The 14,815-nt window shown below is 37.4% G+C and overlaps 1 protein-coding gene across 7 annotated transcripts; it reads right to left on the bottom strand.

The window, feature by feature from the left end:
* Positions 1-1,224: 1,224 nt before the first annotated feature.
* On the bottom strand, positions 1,225-11,350 carry LOC111262115 (uncharacterized). 7 transcript variants are annotated; one of them, XM_022836127.2, is made up of 17 exons: positions 11,147-11,346; positions 10,611-10,810; positions 9,779-9,847; positions 8,446-8,542; positions 8,162-8,320; positions 7,538-7,753; positions 7,112-7,162; positions 6,364-6,444; positions 5,859-6,059; positions 5,484-5,611; positions 5,018-5,179; positions 4,756-4,845; positions 4,333-4,552; positions 3,416-3,570; positions 3,128-3,248; positions 2,910-3,017; positions 1,225-2,522 (listed from the first exon to the last, which is right to left on the bottom strand). In XM_022836127.2, the coding sequence occupies exons 5-17, from the start codon at positions 8,300-8,302 to the stop codon at positions 2,400-2,402; spliced, it is 1,797 nt and encodes a 598-aa protein (XP_022691862.1). In that variant the 5' UTR covers positions 8,303-8,320; positions 8,446-8,542; positions 9,779-9,847; positions 10,611-10,810; positions 11,147-11,346; the 3' UTR covers positions 1,225-2,399. The 7 variants fall into 7 exon arrangements, with proteins under 7 accessions (XP_022691862.1, XP_086825087.1, XP_086825086.1 ...); XM_086968961.1 differs by having other exon boundaries at positions 8,450-8,542; positions 9,779-9,844; positions 11,147-11,345; XM_086968960.1 differs by having other exon boundaries at positions 8,450-8,542; positions 11,147-11,345.
* Positions 11,351-14,815: the final 3,465 nt, after the last annotated feature.

Here is a 14,815-nt window from a genome sequence, read left to right on the forward strand (position 1 = left end):
ACTCAAAATCCTATGTCTTCCGCTATCTAAATCGCCCAGCTCTACTCTTGAAGCCTTACCTAATCTCTTTTTCTCCGATATATAATACCTATTCTGTCTTCAGATTTTGTTCAGATTCAGAGTAATTGTTTAGTTTAAATAAACTAAACAGCAGGTCCGTATGTACAATTTCGGTCACATAACAGATTTCTGAAATGTTGAACATGTAAAACAGTATCACGTCGAAAATAGTTACATAAAAAATATAATGGAACTACAATATCATATAATCCATAGCTGTCCTACTATGGTTTTAGCATAACTGTCTTATAAAATGCTGCAGTACAAGATGTTTTCAGTAACCTTTGGAGGTCAGCCGTTATTTAGCCGGTAGCTTTAGTTGCATTTTACTCGCATGGTAGTCTATGCTATGATACTATATTTTTCTATATAGATCTAAGGTAGCATTCCTCCTTCAGATTAGAACTCAAAAATCTCCCGTGTCAATAACCTTCTCAGGTTTAAACCTAGATTCTCACGTATTCCTAAGTTTACTTGGCAAGCACGTTAACATTCAGCACTATCGCGGAGAAAATTCCATATTTACAATGAACACTAGCTTTAAAAATTTTTTACATTATTCAAAATTTTGTAAAACAGTGACCTCATGTAGTTGAAGAGTATCACCTCATACATTTTGGGAGAATGTGAAAATTACAGGAGTCAATACTTTCGATTAAATATGAGCATCTTTTTCTTATTCTATTAGATGTGTAGTTCCTGGTATCCAAAATACTAGTGAGAAATCAATAACATTTGGTGACAGACCTGATTCTCTTAAGAGTCGCCACTGAAAAAATTAGCGTTCTCAACTTTTACGTAATTAAATTTAAAAATAGTCTTATATTTTGACGGGACGATTTTTCATCCAAAAATTTAAACAGGTCCTGAAAAAAGAACTAATCGTATTAGGAAAACATCTGAACGGTGCAAGTAGTTCTATGCACATTTAGGATTTTCCCATTGAGTACCAGAGTAGCCGAAGGCCTAGAGAATTTACAGCTTAGTCTCATAATAAAACCCAGCCAGTAGAAATCATAATCTAACTCAACGGCACCGTAAAATGTATTTAATGAATAGAGCCTAGGATATTCTGAAACAACATAGGGATATATATATATACATTATAGTTCGGGAATTCACTGAAGTTAACACTCCAGTATACTACTAGATAAAAGTACTAAATTTCATGGAGTTTACGTTATTTATTAAACAATCTATATAGAATATATATAATTTCATAAAACACTCCCATATGGATCTCCATGGATAGATAATGTTATATTCCGAATGACCCGCTTGATTTATCCTTGATATTTACACGTAGGGCCTGCCAATTCGATCTCTGGGACTCATATGTATGATCTTAAAATATGTATGAATTAGTCTCACCAAGCATTCACAATATGAGCAATTCTTTTGGCGTATTCGAGTAATGCAATATTGTAAATAATTCGGCTTGTTTTCAAAAGCCCTAGACTAGAACATAGTCTATTACGAAGTCCTGTATCACTCAATAACTATGTTGGGCTCCATACCTTGTCGCCGCCGTTGTGATGCGACGTTGCTACATTGCACCTTTAATGTGTTTGTTGCTAGAAGCTATCAGGTATGGATTACAATATTTTTTTTCTACATACAACACTTCTAAGTTTACCCAAAGTGACCGCACTATGTACCTTAAAACGATTTAAATAGAATATGCCGCACTAAATCCAAAAAGGTTTAGTAGATAAAATAAATCGGAATTGCGTTCGGATATTCAATTTCACAGTAACTATTAACATACATCACGCTGCTTTTGTTTTGTAAGGGCTACTACTATGTGTAATCACTTCGTACTGATAATTTTTTACATGACTACATATACAGAATCCTTAAATGCACCTAGTCCATACAAGTAATAACCTTTGATACCTTTAAGCAGCAAATACATTAGCCCGATATGCTGAAATTTCAACCAAAGCATAAAACGATGTCAGCTACAGTAGTAGTAGTAGTAGTAAAATAATGCTAATTATGGCTTAGTTGAAGTGGGCTCACATCCAATAAATTTTCAGAATAATTCACAATTTTATTCCATATGCTAACTTAACAAGTACCAAAAGCACTCTCTTGCTTTTGATGACCAGGAGTTAGGGTCAATTGACTCGCTTAGGATGAGCTCATATCAGTGCCACAAATATTCTTCTCGAACTTATCTTCATCAGGAGCAAATGCATAGGATGTATCACTGCAAAAGCGTCATCAGCTTCGCTGTTTCATGTAGCACTAGAAGCACAGATAAATATTTTGAGTGAAGGCAGCACAGAATATCTAATTGCTTCAAAATAAAACGGCACTACGAACAAATTCGTTAGTCAGAAGGTAGATCCCTTGATAAGATTTAGTACAGCTGGCCAGTTGTAAACTCCCGGATCGAGAACCTTCCAGCTATCAGCGTATGAGCTGCCATGTACGGCCATGTGCAAATGAATGAGCACCTATTATAGAACAAAATTAAAAATTAGATTTACACTTTCTTCGTAATTTCAATAATCTATAACCCTAGTAGTAAGAAGTTCCAGTTTTGGCAATTACATATTGTAATATTACATGTAAAAGTCATACCACAAATAGATTTCAATATCAGCTAAACGTTATTACTCGCAGATACTGTGTATACACCATATTGCATATAAACTGAATGAATAAATTTTAACTGGTTGTTAATGTACCAAGTAGCGAACTTTTGAAGCAAGCGAATAATGTGTGCCATTACATCTATTAAGCACCCCCTTGAGATTTGCAAGCTGAATATCTTTGCAGGCATGAAGACAGGGCCTCTATGGCTAAGAAAAACTAATTTCAAGCGAGGTATAAAGATTTACTTCGGGCATGAGGACCAGAATAGCGTATTGTATGTCAAATCCACGTCGAGCGCTGAAGTTGTCACTAAGTAGATTCCGGACCAATGTTTGTTGACATTGTTTAAAAGCCTGCGAATACATGTTAAAGAATACCAATAGTAATCAATAAACATGAGTTGACTGTGGTGCATATGTTCCTCAGATTTTTAAGAAAATATCAAAAGGTTGCCCATATGTACCTTTATTGGCAGGGTAAACCTGAGTACATCTCGGTGGTCAGCCATAAACAATTTGTGAAAGTCGTTCGGATTGCCACGAGGAATATCCAAAAGATGATTCTCGAGGCGATAGAACACGAACCTAATACAGTAAAATATAACATTATCTCCCTATACACTCGATCACAGTGTTTGTCCGTGGGATGTTTACAAATATGGCAAATTGTAGGTATGATTAGATAATATGAATTAAATGCGGACTGATTTCAAATATAAGATCGGGCTTGCGCTTGAGTATCCTAATCTTACCTGATGTGATCATCTTCAAGATTACGCACATTCCCAGCATTTCGAATCTGGCTATCAAACTCACTTTGCTCATCCGACACAATGTAACATCCATCTGGTTGTTGTGGTACAAACCGGTCCTGTAGGATACCGGAGCACCAGTCGAAGCACTCCTCCTGTATGTACAGAAATGCCATCCCGACAAAAAATGGCCTCCGATATATCGTATTTTCCAAACCCCCTCATTTGTACTCCCTTCGAGATTTCTGTATGTAATTAATGTACTTGATTAAAGGTCGAGGGAGATCGGGAGAGGAGAGAGGCAAAGATTAGGGTGATGATATCCAAACGAATAAGGAAATGCTGAATAGAGTCTTTACGGTCGAAGCTCTACCGCAAGATACATACAAAGACTTAAATCTGGATGTTGAAGTGTAATAGCTTCGGTCCTATGATCAATCGAAGGACTCAATAAGCAAATACAATTAGATTACATTTGATTTAAGTGCAGCTCATTACGATTAGCTTTTGCCCTGTTCATACACCACAATAGTTTACAAACACAAACACGCACACGACAGCAAGACAGAGAAAGAACACCAAATATAGCGAAAACGTTAGCTTGTGGTCCTGTGTTAGGTACCTCGGACTTAACCACCTAAAATGACGAACTCTCCTTGCGTGACTTAATACAAATGCAGCTTCGAATAACATGGTAGTATGCACGATTTGTGTTTAAAGTCGTTTACAGTTGTTGCTTGCGTCTTTCGACCCTTCAAACTCTTGGCGAATAGCCACACTTAACGAAAAAAAAGTCATACATAATAAATAAAGGAACGTATAAGCTAAATATGTCTGAAGCAGTGGCTAACAGCAGTACATGACCTATATTTCAACGCATTTATTTGTATATCTCGAAATACATCTGTTCAACTAACCGGCATAAGGCATTTTTCCGGGACTCCGCCAATCCGCTGACATGGATGGAATGACTGTTGCCGTACGGTTCGTCCGGCTGACTCGGTATCTTTTCGTTTGGGAGCTGTTGTTGTTTCTGGTAGCGGAGATGGCGAAGAACTGAGATTGCTTCTACGCGATCGTAATTTGACGTGCTCGTCCGGGTCTACATCCTTCACTGGTTTCAAAATTCGGGATGGGCTATGTCATATAAAAAAAATATCAGACAATTAGAGTCAAAGTTGCCTGTGCTTAGTTCAATACTAAAGACTTTAAAACCACACTCAAGGATCAGGCTGATATAAAACGTACAACGAGTTTTTGTAGAGAAATTTATACTTGTCAATGAATAATAAGACGAGTTAGTAGAAAAAGAATGATCCGAGTTCATCTGAGACACCTACTGATACTCTAACATAACCGAACCAGATTCACCCCCTGTAGGTTCATAGAGGGACGACAAACTTCCATTTGGATTATCATCGTCATCCGGTCTGTAAGCAAAAACATCAATACGTCAGTTTTGTATTATCGTGATTATAAAGCGGTAATCATCAAATGTGGAAACCATTATAGTAATTGAAACACTGACGTTACAAAGATGCTAAAGATCTGATAGTCAATTTCTAAAAGTCCAGAGGCGCTCGTCGTAACCTGATTGCGAACCTGCGACTAGATCGTTGAGTGCTGGGTTTATAGGCAAAATGGTGATATTGACCAGGTGGCATCGCAGGCTCGTATTCATCTGCTGATGTTTCTGCTGCGGGACCACCTGCTACACGTCGTAGCGCACCTGGCTTGTAAGTCGGACAAGCTTGTCCATCAATCCTGGAGTTATACAGCGATAAAAACATTGTAAAAATTTGAGTATTTTTCGAGTCTAAGGCGATCTATAAAAAAATAATAGTGCAATATTTATCAGCAGTATTTATTTAAGTTGCTCGCATTTTGAGCATCAATGGAAAAAGTGAAAACAATGCCACTATTCACTACACCTTATTAAGTACATAAGAAGTTGACTTGTATTTCACGGAAGGAATCATTTTTATTGTGTATTCTTCAGCCTTTCACCCGGCAATTCCAGGTTGAAATATAGTTTGTGTGAGTTTTTGGCAAAAATACATGGACTTACGGCGCTGACTGTGTTGGCTGAGGCACATACGCAGATATCTTCGGAATTCTCCCAAGTGATGCGGATATCTTGGACAGTTTTGTAGGCACGTATTCCTTTACGGCGTCATTATTACCAACAGGGCCTCCCTGAAACATCGTGAGATGTAACCATGCAGCAGCGTCGGTGGCGCAAAAATATATACAGTCAACCAGGAACAGATTTGACTACACTGTTATAAAAAAAATGCGACAGTACATTTATAAGTAGCTACATCATAGTTCCTGTTACTTACCTTTACCTGTTTTTCACTTTGTGCCATTAAAGTTTTTTAAAGCCAATCACCATAGTTGCTGAATAAATAAATGAGTATTGAAAGGTTATAAATAAACCTACCTGGCTATATGAACTCGCTGGAACATACTCGGGTACATACTCGACGATCTTTACAAGTTTCTTGTTCGTTTTGGCTGTGGGTTGATAACTGGGGGCAGTGATTTCATCCGACTCAGTGAACTGGCTGTGACGTGAGGGGGAGTACGGTTCAACTGGAACATCATGACGCTGTCCGATGCTTTTGTGATCAGTTAGCAACTCCTGTTTTGAACAATGTATTGGAAAAGATACGAGTATTTGAAGATGCTAACTTATCCATGAAAATTTAGGTTTCCTTAAGTTCAGACAAAATGTTGAGTCAGATTTATCGCTTTCCCATTGAGGTACACAGCAGCTTTAGCAGAAGGACAAAGGTTGGTGTTGGGAAAATTGTTTGATGTAAGTGTTAATTTAAGAGGCCTGCAAGCCAACATGGGGCAGTAGTGTTTCTAACGCAAGTAGCGTGGTAGAGGCTGTCGCCAAGTGGAAAAGAATAATTTAACAGAAGATTAATGAACACAATAACCTGTTTAGACTGGCGCGAATGCCGTTCCTCTCGCGAATTATCTCCACGGCTGGTGTCCTTATTCTCCTGGCTTTTTTTTCTCTGAAAAAGGAATTACAACGTCAAAAATATGATATCAGATAAGGACCACATTTAGGTCTTTGAAGTTTATCAAAAAGTGACAGTAACAATGTACAGCCTAAAGAATCAATTTTCGTATTCAACTACGTGAATTTTTAAAAAGTAAGTAAAAAGGTACACTTCTCAGATTCGCAAAAACTTATATAAATTAGCTTGATGTTCGTGGCGTTGTAGGAACCCATCGTAAATAATTATTAGGATCGGCAGGACCATGTATTTAACCATATAATTGCACAACGAACCACTATTAATACGTCAGCTAATTTTCACGGATTACTGCCAAACTCAAGCCTGAAACCTCGAATTTGAAAGCTCGACAGCTTTCATCCAACAAGATTCGTCTTCACAGTGTCAACTTATGACTTATTTGAGCTATGTACACGTACCTGAATGAGCATACGCGCATGTATGACAAATAAGTACAAAAAAAAATATTTGTGTGGTTTTTATCACTTTCAGAAAGTAATAAGTCGTTTTTAATGTTACAGCCAGTAGACGATAACTGAGCCAATGATAGTCTACGGAGGAGGCAACCAATCGTCCTTTGAGCAACAAACTATAATGACTATAGTTAGCTAACAGTTTTAAGGTAACGGAGCGTAGAAATGGTTGCATTACTTATACGTACCCGCATCTTTGTATTCTCCTTGAAACTTGAATCTGTGGCTGAATCCGCCTCCTGAAATGCAGAATCTCAATTGGTATTACGATCATGTTTTACATCAATTCAGTGGATCGTCTAACCTTAATACTTTGTAGACAGAACATTGCTACTCATATGTACTATCGCATGCTGAGAGACTAATTTAAACTGTTCCTTACTTAATAAAACGCTTCAAAGAATCAGGTAACCGGTGCTAATATGGCGACATAGAAAGTGTAATGAACTCGTGTTTACGTTGGCGAAATAAACAATTCCAAGTGCATAGTTTTAGATCTTAGAACTATTACATTATTAATAGAAATATAAAATTATGAATGTATTCTGTTAGCCTAACACTTATACTTACAGATGGCAACATCTGTAATTTTGCCACATTGAAGGAATACCAACCTCATCTTCATCAAACAGACTGCGGTAAAGCTGTTTTTTTCGATCGGCAGTTGGTGAAGGCTTAGGCAGCTTCTCTTTCGGAGTAACAGTTGGCGTGAAGGAAATAGATACGTCTGCTCGCGCTTGCCCGGAGCTTAAAGCAAGGTTTGATGTTGCTGCCGTCTCCTCCTGCACGACAGGACCAACTTTTACTAGAAAAATTCCCACAAAATTGGTCTGAAATACAGATATCCATTTTCCTGTACCGTTAGACATTCACTCTAGGCTCTATTGAATTTGAACGAAAGCATTACTACAACAATGTCTATATCCTGATGACATTTCAATTGTGTTGTTCTAGAACACCTACAATTCTATTCGATATACCAGACATCAATAGGATAATCCACTGTCATTCAATGACGATTTTGCTGACAACGATCTATTAATGACGAATCAATGATTGCTTCAAATGATATGAATCTATATGCGAATACACTCGGTTGTGTGTAGTAATCATCTAGAAAACACATTTTGACCTATCAAAGAAAATTAAACAAAAATATCTCAAACAGAGAAATGAAAATACTGACGACTTTAAAAACAATGATATATTGGAGGAACTAGACAAAATATGCCACACACCCTTTCGAAATAACCTCCGTAGTCGTCAAACTTGCCAAAGTGTTTGCCTCCGGTTTGGACTTTGGTAGTAACTGGACCCTGTCGGGCAGTTAGTACTGTCATTTGACGGGTGGGTAACTGCAATGGGAGGAATTCTGCCATGTAGCCGCCTCGTGTTACCTGCAAGTTTTGTGATTACCATCATCGTCATTAAATAGGTAACTTCTCATAATAGTTTACAAGAAACTATTTACAAGAAAGTCACGTGTTGCTTAAAAGATTTCATATAATGTACATTCTACAACCTACCCGAATATCGTCCAGTTTGCCATCAGGTTTATCGGAAAGTTCAGCTAGCCCTGCAGCGACAAGCTGTTCAAGTGCTACTGGCGAAGGTGTCACCTGGCACAACCCGTGCAACAATACAATATTATTAATAGGCTTGACAATACTATCAAATATTATCAATAAGACTATAGCTAAAATGTATTTAGATTATGAGATAAAAGAATTGTTTTAAGGTATCGATGATGAATATTTGACTCCTAGATCCTTGGCATCATTAATTTGTTGTTGTTAAGAAAGAATCAATCGAAATACTTCAAAAATGGCTAATCGAAATACTTCAAAAATTAATCCTTGTAGCACAGATACAGACAACCTGTTGATCTTAATAGATTATGTTTAACATGTAACGGCATACCATCACTTTGCTGCGACGATTGTCAAGCAGCGTGTTACATAGGACATTATTTTTATAGATCTTTGCAACGTAATTCCTTCTTTTAAAATTAAATGTTTGCCTTTGCTAACGCGTTAATCCCGGTCCCGGAACATTGGTTTTGGATAAAGTTGGCCCAATATAATGCTCCTATGTACAAAATAACAATTTCAGATTAGGGAACATGTATTGCGGTTCCGCTCAGCTCATCGAAAAATATCGATTAATGCCAAGAACATTTCCCCTTTCATTAAACAGTATAAGAGTTTCTCTCAAGAAACAAGTTTAAAAACATCAAACTCTCCTCCCGCCCAACGATCTTCGCATAACCTTCATAGTGGTTCCTGTCTTTAGAGCGTTAGTACCGACTTTCGATCGACATTGTTTTTCGCCATCTTTGAACCAAAGTACCAGTTTAAGCTATCGAGACATGTATTAGCTATGTTTGCCAGTTCGGTAAAAAACCACTGGTTAGTGTCAAGTGGCGGTATGTATAGTATCCTGTTTTTCGAGACTCTGCTAGTTTGTCCCGATAAAAACTTCAACACAGATTTCACTGACATTTATCCTACTCTTTCCATATAAGCAACCTTTCCATATAAAAAATTGAACGTATTTTACTGCCATACAAATATCACCAACGGTAATATATTTTCTAGACTATTTCCGGCCGTCTCTTGGTCTATTAGGTTTTCAAGCTGCAAAATCCTTGAGACAAATCCTATCACAATATGTGCTTACCTCTTTCTTAGAAAAGTACTGGGCTATTAATAATTGGTAAGCGCGTCAACGAACACAAAGACAAAATTCAAATGGTCATTGGTTGGTGTTTATCCCGGACTTGTGTACGGATACATTTAATTCCTTGAAGTATATGGAAGAACCGTAAAATAATTTGTGCTCGAAGATTTACGTACCACGGTGCTAGCTGGTGAGAGCCGATAGAGCACAGTGAAGCCATGACTTGACAAGCTTTGGTTTTCCTGCTGAAAAAATGGAATCAAAGTATAAAAAAAAAAGGTGTAAAAGATAAATATATCAGCGAACAAGCTATAAAAGGTCGTTTTCTGGTGTTGGGGTGATCCATGTTGCTGAATGGAACTGTCAAGCGCTATATTACGTAATAATTTCACGTACAGTGTCTAGAAGTTGGGATACGGATAGTATTCTAACTAAATATATGCTAAATAAGAATGCCGCCTTTCTTATAGATCATCGAGCATGAGCTAATATAAGTATAAACCATAATATATTGCCAGTTTATAATTAAAAACAAACTTCTGTTTAGAGTATAGAAAAGTTCGAAGAAGCCTACTGAAATGATTAAACACTATGACTCGTCGTTTCTCACTTAAATTAAGACCAGGCAGAAGTAAGCTGCACCGCATAAATATAGAGATTAGGGTGGCTATAGCCTCCACTCCCTTCGTGGTTGATCACTGTTCTTGTTGGTTTTAAAGGGAATGATAGGATATATTTGAATAAAAGATTAACTATTATTAAATGGTGGTTGTAAACTAGGTATACAACCAGGTTATGATTTCCAAATTAAGTAATTTGTAAGTCAGGCGTGAAATTTAAAATATGATGATTATTAACGGATATAGGCAAGGCTTGGATTGCTGCTTTATCTAAACAAAATGCCAAGAAATAAAGGAGATATTTATACAAGCAAAAAAAAGAACCGAACTGTATACTTATTTGCGTGATTGAAAACTAAGCAGGTAACTAAATATAAAAATCCTTTACCTCATGTTGGGTAATTGATGGAAAACGAACGTCGATTTCAATGGCTCAGCCGCTAGCTCTTTATTAGAGATCGTCACATTAACAAACTACTCGGTCCAAATTAAAAGGCTATGATCTAGACTCGAATCTGGTAACTTGCTCGACAGGAAACAGCGGTGTGGTTCACTTCTGATGATATTACCCATTTCCTGGATCTTAAACTACAGAAAAATATTACTAGCCATTATCTAGCGTAATAATCAACTACGCAAGTTTATCATAAAGTTTGATTAATACAAGTTCACGTAGCACATTGAAAATAAGTCTCTTCACACAGCTATATCCCGAGTTGTAATGATAAGCAATAATAATTTCCGTTTTACAAAGCATGTTAACGTTTCAACTTCTACGACTTTGATTTTGCAACTTTTACCTTTTTGTCCCACCGATACTTAAGTGCCAAACTAGTTCAATTTGGACTGAATGATAATGGCTAATTGTTATTTAGGATAGGTGCACAGAAATATCTTTAAAGATTAAGATAGTCAAGTGCTTACCGACATGCTTCCGTGTGGTGCAACAACACTCACGGTCACACACGTGTACTAACAGGCAGAAGTTTGTACATAGACGTTAACAGCAGGTATTCAAAACAATAGGTTAATCGAAAAAGCACAACGATGTGAATAAGCGTATTTAACACACTTTAGTGTGACCTGCACGCATTCGGTTTTATCCATATGGGACGCGATAACAACAGCAACCGTCGCACCTCTGAACACGCGAGCTCCCTTTCCAGTGTCATGGGAGAGGGCCCAGCTGATAGGCGAGAGAGACAGAGTAACCCAGGCAGATGGACAGATCCAATATTGTTGTTATCCAGCGAACGTGTCTCGTGTCGAGTCTAGTAATGCAGGCGATTCTTATGGCGCGCCATTTGAACTGAACCGCTTGATTGGGAAAAAATTCATTTTATCTCCATTTTCTAAGCATGTTTTAATGAAGAGTTTACTGAAGACCTACATCTTGATAATTATACCTATTTAAGCAGTGGCAGAGAGCACGTGTAGCAAAGAAACTGTCGATATGGCCATAATATAGACGACAAAAGTAGAAAAAAGCTGCTCAGTGTCTTTTTAACCAAAACAATTCACTACAAACTATTACTGAACTATACCACAGTCTGTATTTTGGGTTCATACTTTCTACTAAATACTATTTAGCGTCCAGCTCACTTAAAAAAATAATTTTGTTCCTACTGCAGAGCCCTCTTACTGACAATTCTTCTCCTGCTCGTTTTTTAAGGGCTAGGACCTCAGTCCAATATAACATTCGTCGTGATTTTGCATTACCTATTATATTATATATATATTACGTAGGACAATGAGAAACTACTCAGAATTTATTTAGCTATTTCTCCTTGTTTACTCTTTATATATCTACATAATCGATAGTGAGACTTCACTTCAGCATAACATAATTAAAAGATACTAGTTAAAATCGAGCCTGATTACTTACGTGCAAGTGCAGACACGGCGACAGCCAAAAGCAGTCCGCAAAACCGCGCCCTTTTTCTACCTACAATGATTTAAACTTTTATGGAATGATTTAAAAGGAAGATCATGGGGGGTACACGAAGGGGTATACATACGCCATACAGAAATTACCAAAGCTGTTCTCGACACCGTTCTTTTTTAGAGACGCAAATTAACTTTCAGAATGAGGGTTCGCTCGACATTCACCCAAAGGTTTGTATCTTTATAAAAATTCAGCTTTGACAGTAACTTATGCAGTAATAATGAAAGTAAGCGCCGGAATCTATACAAAAATGTTTAGAATTCGATTCCCGCTTACCACCTTTTTAAAAATTTGCGCGCATATTCACGGCTAGATTACTGAGTAGTTACATTGAACCTTAAAGACTAGTTTTACATGCTTTAGTTATAATATTCTCTAATTATCTCTGTTAGGCTCACTGTGAGACCCTAGACAAGGTGAGACAGCAGTATATAAGTTGAAAAAATGTTCTTTGCCAGCACCTAATGAAATTGTTCCGTTACTGGCGAAATCTTTGGAAGCTGACTTCCGAAATTTTCGATTTTCGGCAATTCAGTCCAGATTATTGGCGCATTTAAAACAAGACTTCAAAGGCCTGTTTTTCGAGTTACTTATTTAAGTTCCTTTGTAAAGTATAGATGAATCAGGGCGAAAATACGATACAAGTACATCCTATGTACCGGGCTAAATAAACTTTTAAAAGCTTATAGAGGAGGAATTAAGGAAAATGAAAAGAATAAGGGTAAAATACTAAAAAAAAAATTGTGTGTGCTTAAATCTTTCCTGCGTTCGCCCTATTAAAAAAAAAAAACGCTGTGTCGTTTTTTAACAAAAGTACAGAGAACTACTTGGTTAGATATGAAGAGCCAAGTCATATAGAAAATCATTTATTCCTGTGTTAGTTACAGTAACGATTTTATGGGTTTCGAAAAACGTACGCACGTTTTCTTCGTGCGGGTGCGTATTTATTGATATTAAGCAAATCAAGTATTTCCCATAGAAACCATTTTGTTAGGGTATAAGGTATCTCTGTGGTTGGTATAATTTGTACAATGCAGCTCAATTTTTTCGCCAAGTTTGCAATAACAGAGCCTATATGCGAGATTTAGCCTGTAAGGTTACAATTACTAGACATAAGATATTCACTAGAAATGTTGTACTGCATATTGTTTTCAAGGAAGGGAGAAAATCAATGAGGATTTTTTGCAAGATGAATTAACGCGAGCAAAACTGAGACGTCGTGGAAACTATTCTTGTTTGTTAGAGATATTACATAGATGACCCTTTATTAGAATAAGATAAATCTGTCCGCGGCACACAGAGAATTCGTGATTCTAGGCGTCGTTAATGACCATCATTATTCATATGAGTGTCAGTTCACTGAAGCAGCGCTTCGATCAAGTCAGAGGCTGGAGCCTCTCATCTTGATCATCTCTCATGAAATCCGGTGTCAACAGAAAGACACGCTTGGCAGTGAATGTATACCACTGAACCTGATGTAGCCAACATTTTTCAAAGGCCAAACGCGTTACCTTATACATTTTCATTTGACCTTTAAGGTCAGTAGTTGCCGACAGCCATTTCGTGACCTGTTCAGGGTGAGCATTGCTGTATTTATAAAAGAATTGTAATTTCGAGGTGGAATTACGGACGAACGAAGGTACGACCAGTTCGATTGCACGTAGCCAACTGGATTGGCGTAGGACTATGTAGCGGCGTGTATAAGCAGTGCTACATTCTAAGTCTCGAAGTTGCATTCGAGCCTTTTCGCTTATAACTAAAGAACCGAAGGGACTTGAAGGCTTCATTAATGATTATCAGCCATTTACTATGACGAACTAAAGCAGTATAACGGCACAGACTAACTGGTGATAAAGAAAAGGCCATATTAGACACGAGTATAACATGAGTAGACGGTTACTATACCTCTGTTCAGCCGATCGAGTGTTGTGCATTTATACCCTTTGCGCGAAGGTGGCCTTATGAAAAACGTACATAATGGGCGGAGAAAGTATTCTTTATGCTTGTGCATAATTTACATGATTAAAGATACTTGATATGTTTATATCATATAAAAAGTTCATAGTAAATTTAGTATTTGGATGTTAAATAGCTGGTACTTGTAGAACAGGTACAGCTGTCACGCTCATCGTAGTCGGCTAGGTGTTCCATTGTTCATAGGAGGGTTTTAATAGGCACGATCTCTTCGCTGCAGAATCCAGCCATTGCAAAATACAATAATGCTCTTATATAGGGCCTTCTGCGTTGTACGGTAACGTCTATTCCACAAGCCTATAGTTGCTGGTCGAGGTGTTAGCGAACCGATAGAACATTAATTATTTTTACTGCGACAAAATGGAAACGGGTAGAACCTAATAATTACTTGATCGTAGCAAAATCATACGATTTTAAGCAACTAGCATTCTTGTTGACATATAGGACGCTAAGTCATGGTCCCGGCTTTTGTCTTAAGCTGAGGCCCCATGTACAATATTCATCCCTAAAAATCGGACCGGTCTATATGAATAATGGTTGATCACGGAATACTTGATCCCAAGCTCCACATACAGTTAGTGCTGTATGTATAGTTTAAATATTTATAAAAGTTTCAGTTATCCAAAGTTTGTACATTGCTGCTCAGTGCGGAAATCATACTTAACTATGACGCC

The sequence above is a fragment of the Varroa jacobsoni genome, unplaced genomic scaffold (genome assembly GCF_002532875.2).
Source record: "Varroa jacobsoni isolate VJ856 unplaced genomic scaffold, vjacob_1.0 scaffold_628, whole genome shotgun sequence".
Classification (NCBI taxonomy): domain Eukaryota; kingdom Metazoa; phylum Arthropoda; class Arachnida; order Mesostigmata; family Varroidae; genus Varroa; species Varroa jacobsoni.